This window comes from Misgurnus anguillicaudatus, chromosome 3 (genome assembly GCF_027580225.2).
Source record: "Misgurnus anguillicaudatus chromosome 3, ASM2758022v2, whole genome shotgun sequence".
Taxonomy (NCBI): domain Eukaryota; kingdom Metazoa; phylum Chordata; class Actinopteri; order Cypriniformes; family Cobitidae; genus Misgurnus; species Misgurnus anguillicaudatus.
The window spans coordinates 17,009,567-17,027,258 of NC_073339.2; the positions used below are offsets into that span (position 1 = coordinate 17,009,567).

Here is a 17,692-nt window from a genome sequence, read left to right on the forward strand (position 1 = left end):
CAGTCTATTTTATTAATAAGTTGAATATCAAAAAGCTTTTATATTTGTGTGATGCTGTTCCATTACTTTTGTCCTTCACTATGATTACCATATTATTTTCACCGATAGTCAGGATGTATAATGAAAACCATCTTAAGCTCACAATGTGCTTTTCAAATCCAGAGAACAAATAATAGAAAAAAAACAAGTCCTGATGAAACAAAATCTGTTGCATTTACTTAAATGTGCCCCTAAAACCAGCCATAAGTAGCACTTGCATATTGAAAGCAACAGCCAACAATACATCGTATGGGTCAAAATTATTGCTATTTTATACCAAAAATCATTAGGATATTAAGCAAAGATCATGTTCCATGCAGATATTTTGTAGAACGTCCTACCGCAAATATATAAAAAACGTATTTATCGTTAGTAATATGTGTTGCTAAGAACTTAATTTGGAAAACTTTAAAGGCAATTTTCCTTAATATTTAGATTTTTTGCACCCTCGAATTCCACATTTTCAAATAGTTGTATCTCAGCCAAATATTGTCCTATAACAAACCATATATTAATGGAACGCATATTTATTTAAAAAAATGGACCAGTTTTGTGATCCAGGGTCACAAATGTGTCCTTACATTAGGACTGAAGTGTATTTATGAATGCAAAATCTCTAAATGGAATATTCCAAGCCCGGCTCCAGATATGAGATTAAAGGTGGGCCAAGTGATATTCCAGGTGGGCCAGTCGGATTGGGGCACCTCACATGGTCCATCTCACATGTCTATAGTTTTAATATCATATATTTAAAACAATTGTTAGGGTTGTTTGTTATTGTTGTGTTTGTGTTTTCTTCATTTTTAAATTTTTTTTGTATGTATATGAAGAGTTTCATTGCAAAACGAGATAACAAGATTTTTTAAAATTTTTCTGAAATCTTGTTTTTTGGTTGTGCATTCCAGTTAAAGAAATATTCCATTTTCCTAAAAGAAAACTCCAGACAATTTACTCACCACCATGTCATCCAAAATGCTGATGTCCTTCTTTGTTCAGTCCAGAAGAAATTATGTTTTTTGAAGAAAACATTGCAGAATTTTTCTAATTTTAATGGACTTTAATAGAACCCAACATTTAATACTTAACTCAACACGTAACAGTTTTTTTCAAAGGAGTTTCAAAGGACTATAAACAATCCCAAACGAGGCATAAGGGTCTTATCTAGCGAAACGATTGTCATTTTTGACAAGAAAAATAAAAAATATATACTTTTAAATATATATATATATATATATATATATATATATATAAAGTTCTGTTGCAAAACGAGATACATTTTTACATTTTTTTCTTTTTGTTAAAAAGGGGCAGTTGTTTTAAAATAACAACATCAACTAAAACAAACTTGTTACAAACTAAACATGTTAATTTTATCTGAAATGCAGTTTTTCTCTAGAATTATTCTCACGTCTGTTAAAATAGTATAGCATTAAATGGCCTTTGATTGGGTGGGCCAGGCCCACTCTGCCCCCCCTTGGAGCCGGGCCTGTTTCGAACTGTAATCTGATTATTATAAATACAGATGTAAGGTGAACCACTTGTATAATGTTGTTAATTTGCTATATAGTAATAGTATGATTGAGTATTTTGATAAAATATCTGAAGTTTTGACAAAAAAATGTGTGTATTTAAAATATTCACCATGGAGTGTCAATATCAAACGATATGTAGGCTATTTTATGTCTGTCATGCATCTACATCTACTAAACATGGATATCACAATGGTGAATTGAAAAGTATGTTATTGGGAACAATAATAAAAAAATGCTCTACCACAACAACACTTCCACAAAATGTAATAATATATACAAAATCTCAAATAAGTCTACACATTTATGAAAAATGACTTCAAATAGGCTATAAATATATGTAAATATCTATTAAAGTCAATACATGTTATGAAAGGCCCATTTTAATATCTACGTCAATTCTTGTCAACTTTCAAGTTAATAACACATTTAAAAACAGCCACAAGACTGAACAAAGTTCTGTACAGAAATATACATCAAAAAATCTTTTTGAATCCCCGGTTTTAGGGATACACAATTCAGATATAAGTGGATGAGTTGAATCTGCTGTATAGAGGGTTATTTGGAAGACATCCAAAATGTGCAGTGCTATGTGCAGCAGGGGTCATTGGAGATAGAATTGGTTTTTTAGCATGTTATTTTGAGATATATGCAGATAAAAACATCTGACAAACTTTCAAAACCTTAAAGTACACTCTACAAAATGCTGGATTATTTTCAACCCAGCAATGGGTCAAAAAGGAACGAGCCTTGCGTTGCAATTGAATTGTTTCAACCCAAAACACTGGGTTGATGTAAACCATTGTTGGGTCAAATATTGACATTGTCTGGGTTAAAGAACAAAAAATGTTCCATACAAAAAAAGATGTGTGAAAAAAGTTTTTTTTTCCATTTATGTGGTAATATGCAAAACCCTAAAGCTTATGAATGTCAATTTGTAAAACTCTCTGTACAAAATCAACAAAGTCAAAACCCAGGTAGATATTTTAATAGCACACAATTTTCTATTCAAATGTTGCAAAAAGTTTTGTCTTGACCATTCTGTCGTTTGCTGTAAATATATTTTGCCACCATCTGATCCAGGTATGAACCTTCTTTCATTTGAAATCATGTATTACAAAGATTTCAATAATTGCTGTATCAAAAGTCCTTAAATCATATTATAATTTATCATTATATAAAAAATGCTTTGTATTCATTTGTATTGATTCCCAAGTGATGAAAATCATTTATTTTATGCTTTCTCCAGTTTTGTTCAACAATGTGCAACAATTCAATCCTCATATTCAATGAGAGTCTTAATTGGTACTTCAGTTGTAAGGGACCTTTTGGTGCTAATATCATTCTTATCCTCTCGGTACTGTGCTTCATTGTGGGAATGCCGGTCCATTGCTGGTGTCTCTGGGTGTCTCTTCGTGGGAACATCAAACCCAACCTGGTGTTTTTACTGAACATCACTATACTGGAGCTGCTTTTTTGCATTCAGTGCATTGTAGACGTCTTTGGTACCTGGTATCCATCCATGGTTGGTTACCAGCTGTTTATGTTTTTGGTTGGTCTTGGCTGGACTTGCAGACCTATACTCCAGACCTGTATGTGTATTGAACAGTATTTAGCAGTGATTCACCCCGTAACATTTCTGAGATATAAGGGCATCCGCTATAGGATTGGATTTGCAGGAGCTGCTTGGTTAACGGCATTGAGCAACAGCTTCAGGCTAACTTTCGTCGGAGCGTACAATTTTCCTGATCATATTTTTTTTCCATTATTTTGCATGGCAGTGATTATAGTTTCGTTTTGTTGTGTTTCTGTTCTTTGTGCTTTGAAGCGTCCAGGACCAGGCGACAGAAACAATGTAGAGATGACAGAGAAAGACAGACACAATAAAAGTGACAGAAGGAGAACTAAGAACCAGCAGAAAATGATAGCCTTCAGAAAAATCTCTGATACTATAGTGTCTATTCTGACTTGTTACATCTCTTTAGTAGTGACCTATTTTATGGTTATAGCTAAAATTAATATATGTGACACCGTTCCATTGATTCTTTCATTCACTGTAATTGCGGTGTTGATTTCTTCATTTGTCAGGGTGTATAGAGAAGGTCATCTAAAACACATAAACACATCATAAACACATAATACAACACTGTAAAAAGTAAAAGTTAAATCTACTTAAAAAAACATATTTTCAACTTAATTTTTTTCACTTAAAGTAGAAGAATTTTGATTTTTAGGTGTAACCAGTTATTTTTTAAGTTAATCCAACTTTCTATTATTTATTTCAAACTATGTTTTGTAGTTATAACCTTTGTATTGGTTTATAAACTAAAATAATTAAATATCCTATTATTATTTTTATTATTATTAAAACTTGTTAACACGCACCGGCCCGGCGGCGGGCCCTAGGGGGCGTTTTTACGTGTTTTTGTACTTTGTTTAACATCAAATATTCAATCAACAATCATAAACTTTGCATTATTTGAAAGTTTAAACACTCCAAATTCATGTTCTGAGCTTATTTTTGCAATCAATACACTGGTGTGGAAAAGATTAAATGAAATGCAGATGGAATGCATATAAAAAATTTTGTGGGTACTCACATGGCTTGCCATATGGTTCTGATAATTTCTGACAATTCCCCAAAACTTCAACGTACATTGCAAGGTAAGGGTCCACTCTTCAAAAAGCATCCCACGTTTTAATCCAAAACAATGAAAAATAGTGAGAAATCCAGCAATATCCTCCTTTGTTTACATCCGCGCGTCCGCTAAGTATGATCGATCATGTTTATTTTCTATCAAATATCGATTTTTATCAGTGAAAATCCATCTCTTCCTGCTTCGTTAGACTGTTCAGATAAATATCCCGCCCTATTTTTCTGTTTTGTCCAATCAGAAAAGGTTTGACAACTCAAAATCTCATGCGATCAATGATTTGCCTAGATGGATGTCCTTCAGCTCACCATAGGCTTTTGACTGGATTACACCAAAACAAAGCCAGCCAATGCATAGTGAGCAAAGCTTTGATTGACAGAGGAAGTAACCAATCATGAAACGATTACAAGGATTCAACTTACGTCAGTAAAGTGTACTTCTGCGCAAATCTACAGAAGCGCATGGAGAGAAATGCCCACGCCCCTCCGTGCGCGTTTGTTTGTTTGGGTAGCATAGCAGCCGGCTAAGCTCTCCGGAGCCGCTGAGAAACCTCTTCAAATGTTAGATATAACATCTCCATTGTGGATCGTGGACTACAGATTACTTTTTTGTGTTGAAAGTGTTTTGGAGAAGTTGATAAAGAGCATGATCGCGGATCAACAATGCAAGACTGGATGTAAACAAAGCGCGTCGTCGAGGAGAGATGGACCGGATAATGAGCTCAGCTGCGCTCGCTTGGATAAAGTAAGTGGATTCTTTTGTTGATTTACGTTACATTTCATGTTTCATGTTAGCTGTTTTGATTATAAAGTAACACTGGAGATGACTAATATACGAGTTTTACATGGTTTCGTTTTTGTATGACATGTTATATAAATGCATCATATTTATAGCTATATGAATCAAATGCACAGAATATACAAACTAAAAACTAGAAAATAAGATATGTGGTGGAAAATATGAGTATTACCAGCTGAGAAATATAGGTTATTTGGCAAACATAAGACATTTGTAATTATAAATAAATATATTCATGTAATGTGTGTGTGTTTGTGTATATGTATTATTTTCATGTATATTACATAATAGTTTCTCATACAAATAGTTGTATGTCTCTAACTTTTGACTCAAACTAAAATCCTCTCTTGCTTTGTGTGTGTGTGTGTGTGTGTGTGTGTGTGTGTGTGTGTGATGTGATGTGATGTAAAACAGGACTACAGCTGACACAGGAGGACTGGAATCTGGAGTGCATTCATGAGCGACAATATACAAAATAGCAAGTATTTTGTTATAATGTGCAAATGTTTTTTTCTGAAATAGTTTTTTCTATGTGCTTTGGTGGGCAGAGAAGTTCTGAATTGATATACATAATGTAATATGTAGTCCTGACTCATTTTCTTTTTATAATCATGTCATATTGTTATCATGTGTATATTTGGAGTTTCCAAGTGCACTTTTTCTGAAAGGACGCCTGGACTTTTTTGAAATAAAAGCTCACAGAAACAACATTTTTTGGAGTATCATTCTCAAATTTGAATCACAGCATGGTCAGACATTCAGTTCACCTATATGGTGTCCCCAGGTGTCTCACATGACCATTTCATACCTTTTTTGCTAAGTGAATGTTATTTAAAGAAAAACGGAAGTCATTTAATGTATATTTTACCTTGTTTTACTCTGTTTCTTTACTACTCTGAGTTGTTATGACTATTAGGCAACAATATGTCAAGTGTCTAGTTTCAAACAAGACCAGAATTATGAATATAGACCATAGGGTTTAAGAGCTGCAGATGTTTTAGTTTGGAGTTGTCGTTTTTCAGAAAATGCTCAAAAATATAAGTGCTAGCTAACAGGTTAAGTTCTAAAAACTTACTACTAATAAGCTCCTAAGTCAGTCAACATTACAGATTACTGTATGTCATATGTTATGGATGTGTACATCAAAATCTTTTTTTGTATATGTGTATGTTTATAGAAAATGCATTTAAACAATTAAAATCATATAATATTCAGGGTTGAATTTTTTCACGAAAGGAACCACAAAAAGCTAATATGGCTGTTTTATCTACTGCTTTAAAAGGGAAATTAAATTAAATTTAAACAATTAAATTAATCAATTAAATAATATTAAATTCAGGGTTTTTTATGAAAGAAAAAAGCTAAAATGGCTGTTTTATCTACTGCTTTAAAATGGAATAAATTAAATATAATTCCATACAATATTGTTTTTAACATTTATCAGCCATAAAACATTTTTTGTGCTGGCAAAAGCGTAAATGTGAAAAATATATATCTGTCTACAACAACCACAAGGTTGCAGGTGTTTTTATGAAAGCCATTACTCAATGTGTTGTCAAAACTGACACTTACAAGCACATATAAATGGCATGGACTAAACCAAACAAAGAGTGATACAAATCTTATGAAAGCAAAATGACAGTGAGCATTTGAATAAATGATTGCTCATGCCTGCTGCATGGGATCAAAAAAAAAAAAAAAAATCGGTAAATTCTTACATGCTTTAACATCAAACTATTCTAATCTCAAATTTAATTTAAATAATGCAGACTGGGTAGTGCCCATAGATTTCTGAGATGTAGTAGGGTGATGTGCAAAACAACTCGACTTTGGCATATTGGTTATTTTTCATAGAAGCCAAAGTAAATGAATAAAGTACAGGTAATGTATGTAAACATTATTACATTTCATGTATACATTTAGACCTATACATTTCACAGACATTTTTACTTACATTCAATGTATACACTTTAGCATGTATAACGCTGACCTTGACATAGCACCAACCAGCTGATACAGGAACACGAGTTTCATATAAACCAATCTGCCCTAATTCAAGCCATTGTCATACATCGCTTCTGCTTATTTCCCATCTGCTTATGTTTATTTCTGCTTTATTTCTGGTTCTGCTTCAGTGCATATAGTCACATTATAGCTAACCAGCTTAATCATTTTTGTTTAAAAAGTGTACAATTACAATATTAGTGTGTTTCACTTTGATGAAAATGGAACCGTGTGAAAATATCTACCAAAATAGTAGTAAAATAAACAGACCAAATAGCTCAGCATTTACCAGCTCATGTGTGGATACATACAATCAAGAAGACAATGGTAGGATTCCACAGACTGCATCTCAACAATCAGGTACATTCACACACAAATGCAATAATTTAAATAAAGAGTGTATCATAAATGTTATAATAAAATAAAATAATATTAATGCTTCTATTTGGACTTTTAACCTGCACTGTAACTTTTACATAATGTGTTATTCTTAGCTCTCTATAAAACAGGATCCTGTCTGTGAAATCCAAGCTGCAGTCTCATATCGTATAAGCAGCAAGATTGATTTAAAACATTGATTTTAGATTAATTTCAATCTTTGACATGACCTTACAGATATCAAGGTTATATCAAGGTTAAATCACAAATATAAAAATGAGTAGCTTGGTTTTCACAGGCACGGTCAGGTTATATATTTTTTTTAAAATATCACATTTTGTTGTCAGTAGACAGAATTATTATTTGGTCAGCTTATGGCCCCCTTGAGAGGTTAGTCTATAGGCTTAAATGCATATAAAAGCATTTTTGTATCATGCTATGATGACTAATGTGTTTTTCTTATGTTCAATGGAACAACATCAAAACATCAAAGTTTTGATGGAGTCACAGAAGTTTATTAAAATCTGTGTTAGATTTTTCTGCAATGTCCATCTATTACTGTTGAAGTGATAGCTTTGTGACCACTGTTTTGCATCTGTTACATATCTGCCCGTACAATTTCAGCAATGGTCCATTTTTATGCTGTGTTGTCCTCATGCTTCATTTTTTCACCTCTAAAGTGTGTCAGAAATTAAATGAAAATATTCTTTTTCATTTAGACAGATCAAAAGTCTACAAAGGAGCCATTGTGTTGCTCTGTGCTATTCTGCTGTCTTGTGTCATAGGCCTGAGTGTCAATAGAGCAGAGACAAACAAGTTACAGATCGACTATCACAGGTGTATTGACGACAAAGCCAATTTCAGTAGACAGTACAAAAATCTGACTACAGAGCGAGATCATCTAGAGAAAAGTAAAAAAGCCCAAATAAAAAAGAATCAGTGGTTAGAAAAGCTAGTTTTAAATGTTGGTAAGTCCCTTTTTTTACTAATGTTATACTTCAAAATACTGCACTGTGGATAAGCACTGCATATTAACAGACATAATCCTCAAAGGGTGCACGACAGGGTGGAGAAACTTTTCAAATCATCTTTATTGTGCCTCTACTAAAGAATTGACCTGGAATGAAAGCAGAGACAATTGCATGGAAAAGAGAGCATATCTTGTGATCATAAATAACATAGAGGAACAGGTGAGTGAGAGTGACAAAGGGGAAAGAGAGAGAGCTGAGGTTTGAACAGATGTTGAGCCACATCGACCACAGTGGAAAAAAAACATGTAATCTGCACACATTCAAAGTCTGCCATGGTATTAATAGACACCATATGGGTGCTATAATAATAATTTGATTGCTATTTTTGCAACAGAAGTATGTGGCTAATCTCAAAATTAATGCATGGATTGGCCTCACTGACAGTCAAACAGAGGGAGTGTGGAAATGGGTGGACAACACTGAATCAATCCACAAGTGAGTTTTATGCAACATCTGATTAAAAAAAAAAATTATGAGCAAAAAGTCCATAATCAAAGCAGACGTCTTGGCATACAGTCTATTTATTGTTATATTGAAAGCACATTGTGCATTGGATTTTTTATACTGAATAATTAATTTAAGCCCATGGTTCATAATTTATTTTTTATGATTTTTTTTGGAAACATATGCCACCCTCAAAGTATTTGAAAGTATTTGATGAACCTATAATATGTGCTGAGAGCATTTGGTTAATATTCCTAATATTAATAAAGCATGAATTAAAAAGGGATCATGACATAACCTAGATGCGCTATTACCTAATAATTGTCACAGGAGCGGAAGTCCTGACAGTTTTAGTCCATTTCTGATTTTAATGTTGTTTGCACTGTGTGGAATCATTTTTACTTATATTAAATTATCTTATTTTAGGCCATTTATATGGCCGTTTGATGACCCTTAATCACAATGTGAGGGATAAATTTTGTCCCCACCAGGATATAAAGAAAAAGGAGGGTTAATCACCCACTTCTCCCCTAGCAAAACGCACCCTGCACTGAAAAAAATGTTATGTTGAATTTACTTAATTTTATTATGACAAGAAGATGCACACAATTAATTTATCTAACTCCAGATATATTTTTTAAGTTGAGTGTACTTATAATTTATCAATTGAGTGTACTTATATTTTATAAGTAATTTCAGATTAATTATATTCATAATTATTTTGAGTAGAATTTACTCAATTTTTATGTTCAGTACACTAAAATTAATTATGTGCAACCAAATCAATTTAATGGTTTAATTTCTACATACTAAAATGAAGTTAATCCAATCGTTTTTTTAATCTCTTATTCTATTTAACTTTCCACATTTAACTGCCACATTATGTTGAGCAAGTATGAAGAGACTCAATAGGTCTCAGTACTGGCATAAGCACAGTTACTGTTTACATCATGATTTTCATCGTGTCACCTATTGTCTATACACATGCACCACTTTTCTGAATGATGGTAACCACAAAACTCAAAACAGAAACTCTTCTAAATCTCAAAGATAATTTAACCTGAAACACTAACAAGTCTTTCTTTTTTGTTAAAAACACAAAAATAGCGTTTAATTTCTAATTTTACTCTCCAAATGCAGTCCCATGCAAAGCATGCTGGGAAGTACAAGCCCACTGTTTGTTATATTTACTTAAATAATTCAAGTAGTTTCAACACAAAATTTCCTTCTTACAAATTTGGGTGGATTTTACATAATAAAATTAAGTGAAATTTACTCAATAATTTGTTAATTTAGAATTAACTTACATTTTTTGTGTTATTTTTACTTTTTACATTTTTTAATATAATTTAATAATTAATAAGTTAAATTTACTAAGGCACAGAATAATTTTTTTCAGTGTGCATATACACAATATTTTGTAAAAATATGGTTAAATATGATTGTGAAATTACATAATTGAAACTTTTGTTTTTAGGTACTGGATGGCAGGTGAGCCTAACAACATTGATGGAAAAGAAAACTGTGTGGAGATACTAAGCAGCATTTCAAGCCAACAAAACTGGAATGACGTAGCATGCGATATAAGAAAATATTATATCTGTGAATATGAATATTGAATTGATTTCTTGATTAATTATATCCTTTATTTTGTTTTTTTAACTACACTTGTGACTAAAACTAGAATTAATAAAAAATAAATCCCAAAATTAGTAAAAAAATAAAGAAATTGTGGTTTATCCGAAGTTTTTTTTTTATAACCCACTAACAAATCTGTTATTCCTGCACTGTATAATGTGATATGTTGTTTGATAAAAATTTATGTTTGCGGTCTGAATGTACATTATCTTAACCTTTACCCTTTAAAATAGATGTTTTAAATCTTTTGAACAACAAAGATGCATGAGATTATTAATTGCAATATTCTATACTGTGTTCAGCTTTATAATATTCATAAATGAATGGACTAGCATGAGTCTTTCATTTCCATCCAAATAAATAAATATTCCTCACATGAGACCTCAAACAGAATTATTTTATTATGAAGAGAGGGACTTTTATTATGAAAGGAGTTTGATTTACCCGGAAATATAGCAGAACCGTTGCTCCCGTAACACTGCTTTAAGATGGCTTTCAGAACTGGACATGTTATCAACTACCTTCTAATCATTTTGTTTGAAAACCGGTCTTAATCGGATAACGTGTAAAGCTTTGGATTTAAAAGGGTCTGGCCACTGCAAGTGGCGTCCGATCTCGGCGACACCTGCAGTTCCCCCTCCGACGTTTTGCACGGCGCTCGATACCAGTGCTGTTAAGCTGGCTGTAGTGTTGAGTTTGTAAATATTATCAGATCTCCGATCAGATCAGACTCCAGCTAGATCGGTGCTTCTGTTAAAATGGCCACCATGGAGAAGCTGATGAAGGCGTTTGAGTCGCTCAAGTCCTTCCAGCAGCAGCAAGGCCCGCTGTCGGCCGAGGAGCTCGTCCAGAAACAGTGAGTGCTGAACTGATGCTAATGCAGTTGATGGTGTTGTTAGCCCCCAGCTTCATCATCATCATCTTTAGGGTGCTGACATCACCTGACACAGTCTCTATACTAATGTCATTATCGCATACTGCGTGAGAGACCCGGGGTTTTGTCGTTATAAAGCTTATTGGACGTGTTGTTGTTGACATTAGCTCTCAAATCACATGATGTACATTGTGACACTGCCTTGTTAGATACTGCGCAAGTATAGAGATAATAAATCAGTGCTATCATATGTCGAATCTTAATATAATATTTATATACAGAATGGATTATTTCTTTTATCTGGATACAGTAACACTTTAAAACATTATTTGACACCCTGCTAAAAAACAATAACGTTAGATCAGAGAGCTTTTAATGGATTTAATGGTTATAATAGGAATAGCATTGGTTTTAATGGTCTTACTGGTAGTGTGTTGGGTTCTAATGGTGAGATGTTATCTGGCTGATGGCACCCAACAAAACACCGCTAAATCCTACTGGAAAAATACCTCATAATGGTTCATAATGGTATTATTAATGGAAACCATTAAAATTGTATTGTTTTTGTTTTTTACGCTGTTAATACAGTTTTGAGTGAATTGAATAGAGTGATTTACAGTGTAATAATATTGATCAGTAGCTTTTGCTTAAAAGCATGGTGTGAGTGGCATGGTTTCACTTTTAGTCATCTACTACAGCTGCAGCAGCAGGTGGATAGTCGCCCTTGCCCTAAATGCATAGATGATTGACACGTGAGAGAAGTGTTTGATACAGTTTGTTTGTCACATAGACTTGTGTCAACCACTCTTAACAGCTGTGAAAATCCTTTCAGTAAATAAAAATGACATGAGAAAATACTTAAAGACACAAGACCAATAGAAACAATTTCCCAAGATCTGTCTTTCAATACATGAAGTTGAGATTTGCTGTTCTCAAAGTTTTTTTTATATTTAAAACTTTGTATCACAAGTATTTGATCTCAATTCAATTGAAATGCATAATATACCACATAGCATGTATAATCATCATTGAGCAGTACCCAGTTATGTTATATGCTCTTGTCTAAATAAGCAGCTGTATGGCTTTTATATTAATCCCACTGTATTTAGCTAGTAATTTAATTAGGGCTGGTTAAAAATATCGATTCATCAATGCATTGCAATTATTTGTTTCTCAATTCAATATCGATTAATCAAATCCTATGAATCGATTCAGCCTCCCGGCCAGTGGCGGCGCTGTGGGCAACACTCTAGTGAGAGCATTCAGCGTTGTACAAGACGCGCTTTATCAAAACAGAAAGATCAAAGATGGCAAACAGCAGCACTTCTTCAACGTGATCAAACATAATCTAATAATACTACACACATTATTTAAAAATATACTCAGGTACTTAATTGCTTGTGTATTTACTTATTATCGAATCGACATCGAAGCAAGTAAATCAATACCGAATTGAATCGAATCGAAACATCAAGAATCGAAATCGAATCGAATTGTGAAATTCCTAACAATACCCAGCCCTAAATTTAATTAGATTTAAATGTGTTCCTATAGCGCTTTTCACAATTTTGCATTGTATCAAAGCATCTTTACAGTGAATAGAGGGAAGTACAGGGGAACATTACAAACATCCTTCTTGGATATGAAATTGTTTAATGACAAAAGTTGCTCTTTTTTATAAACTTGGCTGCGTTCAGAACTACTTGAAACACTATCTAGGCTGCATTGAAAAGTAACTTCGCGTCTGCTGCCATGTTGGATAAACAAAACTGCTTTGGTGTGTCGCATATATGTCGTCATCGTCTTGCTGCCCCCTCCCCATTCTGTGATTGGTTCCCCATTTCAGGGGGAAATTTGGTCCATGGTTTCCATGCTAGACTTGCAGCGTGAGTAAATTTGCGCGCAAAGCAGCATGGGGAAAACCATTAAATGAACAAGTGCAAACTTTAAGGCTTAATTCCATCATAACTATCTATACCTTGGTCATAGATATTGTGTATAGCTTTTGAAAGGTGGTGGGTAGGTTGCAACAGTTTAAAAGGTTAAGTATTTAAAGGGCAATCAAATGTCAAAATCTGAATTTGATCAAACTTCATCTATAAGCATATTTATCACTATTCTTAAACATATTAGTTGCAATCTCTGCCAAATGGGGGTTTCAGATGTTTGTGGGGGATCTGTTCTATCTATCTGTTTATCTGTCTGTTGATACATCCACAAATAGTTATACCCATAATAGTCTCAGCCTCAGACGTCACGCCCACAAACTGTTGGCTGAACGTCTGATGTTTTTCGTACACTTTTCTGGAAACCCTGTGAGAATGTTAAAGTCGTCTTTGATTGGTTGAAAAAAACGGATTTCCAGGAGACGCGAGTGTCGCGATTAGTTTCAGTCCCTGGAAAACAAAGCTCTGACGTTCCATTGAGGAAGAGAATCAGTCGTGTTCACGTGGATAATAATGAGCAGTTATCATGATCAGCTAAACATTGGATTCTCAAAAATATGCAAAGTTCGCTCTAAAAGACGTCCAAGAGTTTTGCTTAAGGGAGTTAGTGGAGTCAAAAAGTTCGGTTCTCCTGAATTGCTTGTATGTGTTAAAAAGTGGAGAGATATGCTTCAAACAGATGTTTAACGGGGGTGTCTCATTGGTGTGGCTCTTGATGAAGTGCACAACGTTGTTCTATGGTGAGTAATGTTGTTTATATAGATGCTATTCGGTTGCGGCTGGTTATTTCAATAACTAACTTGTTGCCAGCCGGCTCGTTATTGTGGGGAGTCCGAAACGTGACGCTAGATGAAACAAACTGTGATTGGTTGTTTGACATGTCGGTCAAACAGCTCGTGGGCGGGCTTTGTCCAGAAAAAGCAGCGAAAAACACCAGACCTTCAGTATTGAAGGTCTGGCTACGCGAGACTATACCCATAATAACGTACAGCAGCCACACGTCAATAGTGACTTAAACTGCTTTTTCACAATGTATTGACGCCATCCACAATGATATTGTGTTTTCTTACAGGAAAAAAGACCTTGGTACAAGCAAGAAGGATAGAGTGACTCATTGCCTGACGATTTGTGAAAACATCGTAGCACAGTCACTGAGGTATGAAGTAATGAATGACCAGTTCACCACGGTAGGATAGATACATCAGATTAAGGATAATCAGATTTGGTCACATCTTATGAGTCATTGGCAAAAGCCTGAAGTATGGGCTGAGGGTAGAATTCAAGGTATTGGGCATTAATTTTTATCTCAATGATTGTATGACACCTTACAGATTTTAACGATAGATGTGTCTATGAAGCACTGGAAAACCAATAGCAGATATATCTGACAGTCGCCGTTTAGTTTTAAACTTGCAAAAGTTGCAATGATTTTTTTTTAAGGATTATTTAAAAGCCAAATTGTTCATAAGCCCCATTCACTTCCACTTCTTACTATGGAAGTCAATGGGGCTCATTATCGGTTTGGTTTCAAATATTCCTCAAAATATCTTCCATTGTGTTCATTGTGTTTGTAACAGTGATGACAATATGAGAGTGAGTAAATGATGACAGAATTTTCATTTTTAGGTGAACTATCCCTTTAAATATTTTTTTAATGTTGGATTTGATTAATTAAAAAGATTGAATAATGATTAAATGCTTACTGTGAAAGATTACAGCCTGATAGCTAATTTTAAAGCTCCAGCCTTTAATTTACAAGTAAGCTAGTTTTGTTAACTCTAATTTGTGATATTTGTCTTTCCAATGACACCTCTTTGTTTCGCTGTGACTCTGTGGTCAGGACGTCTCCAGAGTTCCAGAAACTTCTTGGAATTGCCATGGAAATGTTCTTGCTGTGCGCAGACGACAGGGAGTCTGATGTTAGGATGGTGGCGGATGAGTGCCTGAACAAAATCATCAAAGTAAAGTTTATTTGTCGTATTTTGCAATGTATTTCATATATATAGATATAGATTTTAGTGATGAATTGCATTATATTATTACATTTTCTTTTTTGTTTTTTTGCAGGCATTGATGGATTCTAACTTGCCTAGATTGCAGCTTGAACTGTACAAAGAGATTAAAAAGGTGAATAAGATGTTGCATGTTTCCATACATTGGAGGCAATATTTGTACTTCACCGCTTGTAGTGGGAAAAACAAAAATCATTAAGCAATAAAGGACCATTTGGTTCCCTGTCTGGAACCAGTATCCCAGATAGATGGGTTTCATTGGGTCTAACACACAAGTCTCAAAAAGCAGAATATATAAAAGCAATACATGAATTAAAGTGGATCAAAGAGAAATAGCATGGCAAAATTGTATTATCCTCTGCTCTCTATATTTTCTCAGAATGCTGCCTCTCGGAGTCTGCGGGCGGCCCTGTGGAGGTTTGCTGAGCTTGCTCACCTGGTGCGTCCACAGAAATGCAGGTAAGCTTACTGACTTGGCCAGTTACTTTCATTGCTCTGTTTGGAAATAGTTATGTGTAAACTCACCAGAGTCAGTTCTAAGGGTTTTGCCATTCGTTTGATTTAATATTGGTGTGTAGTGTGCTATAAAAAATACTTTTTTGCCTTTCTCTCCTGTTTTTAGGCCGTACCTTGTGAACCTGCTGCCATGTCTTACTCGAATCACAAAACGACAGGAGGAGACTGTGCAGGAAACTCTTTCTTCATCAATTCCTAAAATTATGGCTTCTCTCGGACACTTTGCTAATGATGGAGAAATCAAGGTATAAACTGCAGTTCATGAGTCATGAGAGAGACTTTTGTGAGCATTTAAAGACAATGCATCACCTAATTTTTAGGTGAAAATCTACTTTATCCAACATCATACTGTACCAATGACATGTCAATTAGATTCCTTTAACCTGAATTGTGTGAGTGGTTCAGTTTAACACCTCAGTGTGGGATTTCCCTCATCATTTACTCTCCTCACAGTGTGAACCTGTGAATGCGCAGGGATGAGATCATTGTCTCAATATAGTATGTGACTCAGCCACACTGGATTTAATTATCCATAAGCCTCATCTGCTCTCTCATATCATTGGAAAATAAAGAGAGTCTGTTCTTTTGGCAAGAAGACGTTCACTTTTAAAAAGACAGAAGGAGAGGATTTTATGCAAAGTTTATGTAAACGATATGCTTAAATGGAGATCAGGATAGGTACAGTCATAAACGCAAACGTTTCTCATGCTAAAACAACAAGTGAAGGGTTCATCTAAATAAAGCTTATGGCCCTTCTTCGTGACACGTATTTTACCTTGTGCATGTAGGTGCTGCTGAAGGCCTTTGTTGCCAATCTGAAGTCCAGCTCTCCCACTATTCGTCGCACTGCAGCCAGCTCTGCTGTCAGCGTGTGTCAGCACTCACGCAGAACACACTACTTCTACACCTGGCTCCTCAACGTGCTGCTTGGTACGTTACTTGGTTCTCGCTTTGTGAGAAAAGTGTTGAAAGGGACTCCTAAGGCTTGACTCCTTAAATTCGACAGCTTTTCATTTTTTTTCTCCTATTCCTTATCCCTTCCTCTGCCTTTCCTCTCTCTCTTTCCTCTTAATAATCCTTTCCCTTTTTTTCTCATTTTCTTTTCCACTCCTTTACTGCCTATTCTCTATCCTCTTTCCTTTCTGTTTTACCCTTTTCCTTAATTTCCCCTTTTCTTTTTTCTTTCACTTCACTTTACCATTTCTTTTGCGCCCCCCCTCTTTTCCCTATTCTTTCCTCTTTCTATTCCTTTTCCCTTGTACCATTTCCATTCTATATCCCCTTTATTTTACCTTTTCACCTTTTCTTTCTCTTCCCTGGTTCCGTTCCGCTCCCATTTTCTTTATCTCTTCCTCTTCTCCTCCTGTCACTCTTTTCTCTTCCCATTTCCTTCCCCTTTTCCACCCCGTTCCTTCCTATTACCTTTCCTCTTTTCTTTCCGTTCTACTGTTTGCCTCTGTTTTCCCTTTTCAATTCCACTTTCTTTTACTATTTCCCTTCCCTTTTCCCTTCTCTTCCCCTTCACCCTCCCTTTCTCCCTCCTCTTCCTTTTACTTCACTCTTCCCTTTTTCTTTTCTTTTCCTTTCTCTTGCCCCTTTTTCCTTCATCTCCTCGTTCTTTCCCTATTACATTTCCTTACTCCTTTTTCCATTTCCCTTTCCTTTATCCCTTCTTCTCCCTTTCCTGTCTCTCTTTTCTCTTCCTTATCCTTTCCCCCTTCCATTTTCTTTCTTGTTTTCTTTTCCAACCCTTTCCTACATATTCTCTATCCTATTTCCTTTTTATTTTACCTTTTCCTTAATTTCCCCTTTTCTTTTTTCTTTCACTT

At 34.7% G+C, this 17,692-nt stretch overlaps 2 protein-coding genes across 6 annotated transcripts in view; both read left to right on the plus strand.

Annotated features, from left to right (window-relative positions):
* Window positions 1–6,650: 6,650 nt before the first annotated feature.
* Window positions 6,651–10,625, plus strand: LOC129444337 (CD209 antigen-like protein C). Its single transcript, XM_055204951.2, has 5 exons — window positions 6,651–7,384; window positions 8,122–8,370; window positions 8,456–8,592; window positions 8,768–8,868; window positions 10,355–10,625. Exons 1-5 carry the CDS (start codon window positions 7,240–7,242, stop codon window positions 10,494–10,496), a joined length of 774 nt encoding a protein of 257 aa, XP_055060926.2. The 5' UTR covers window positions 6,651–7,239; the 3' UTR covers window positions 10,497–10,625.
* Window positions 10,626–10,924: 299 nt separating this feature from the next.
* htt (huntingtin) overlaps window positions 10,925–17,692 on the plus strand; it is a 60,412-nt gene continuing 53,644 nt past the window's right edge. For all 5 annotated transcript variants that reach the window (XM_073862448.1, XM_073862449.1, XM_073862450.1 and 2 more), the window contains exons 1-7: window positions 10,925–11,371; window positions 14,408–14,491; window positions 15,176–15,296; window positions 15,403–15,462; window positions 15,727–15,806; window positions 15,970–16,108; window positions 16,652–16,793. In XM_073862448.1, the coding sequence (XP_073718549.1) occupies window positions 11,274–11,371; window positions 14,408–14,491; window positions 15,176–15,296; window positions 15,403–15,462; window positions 15,727–15,806; window positions 15,970–16,108; window positions 16,652–16,793 (724 nt within the window). In that variant the 5' untranslated portion in view covers window positions 10,925–11,273. The remainder of the gene's footprint in view (window positions 11,372–14,407; window positions 14,492–15,175; window positions 15,297–15,402; window positions 15,463–15,726; window positions 15,807–15,969; window positions 16,109–16,651; window positions 16,794–17,692) is intronic.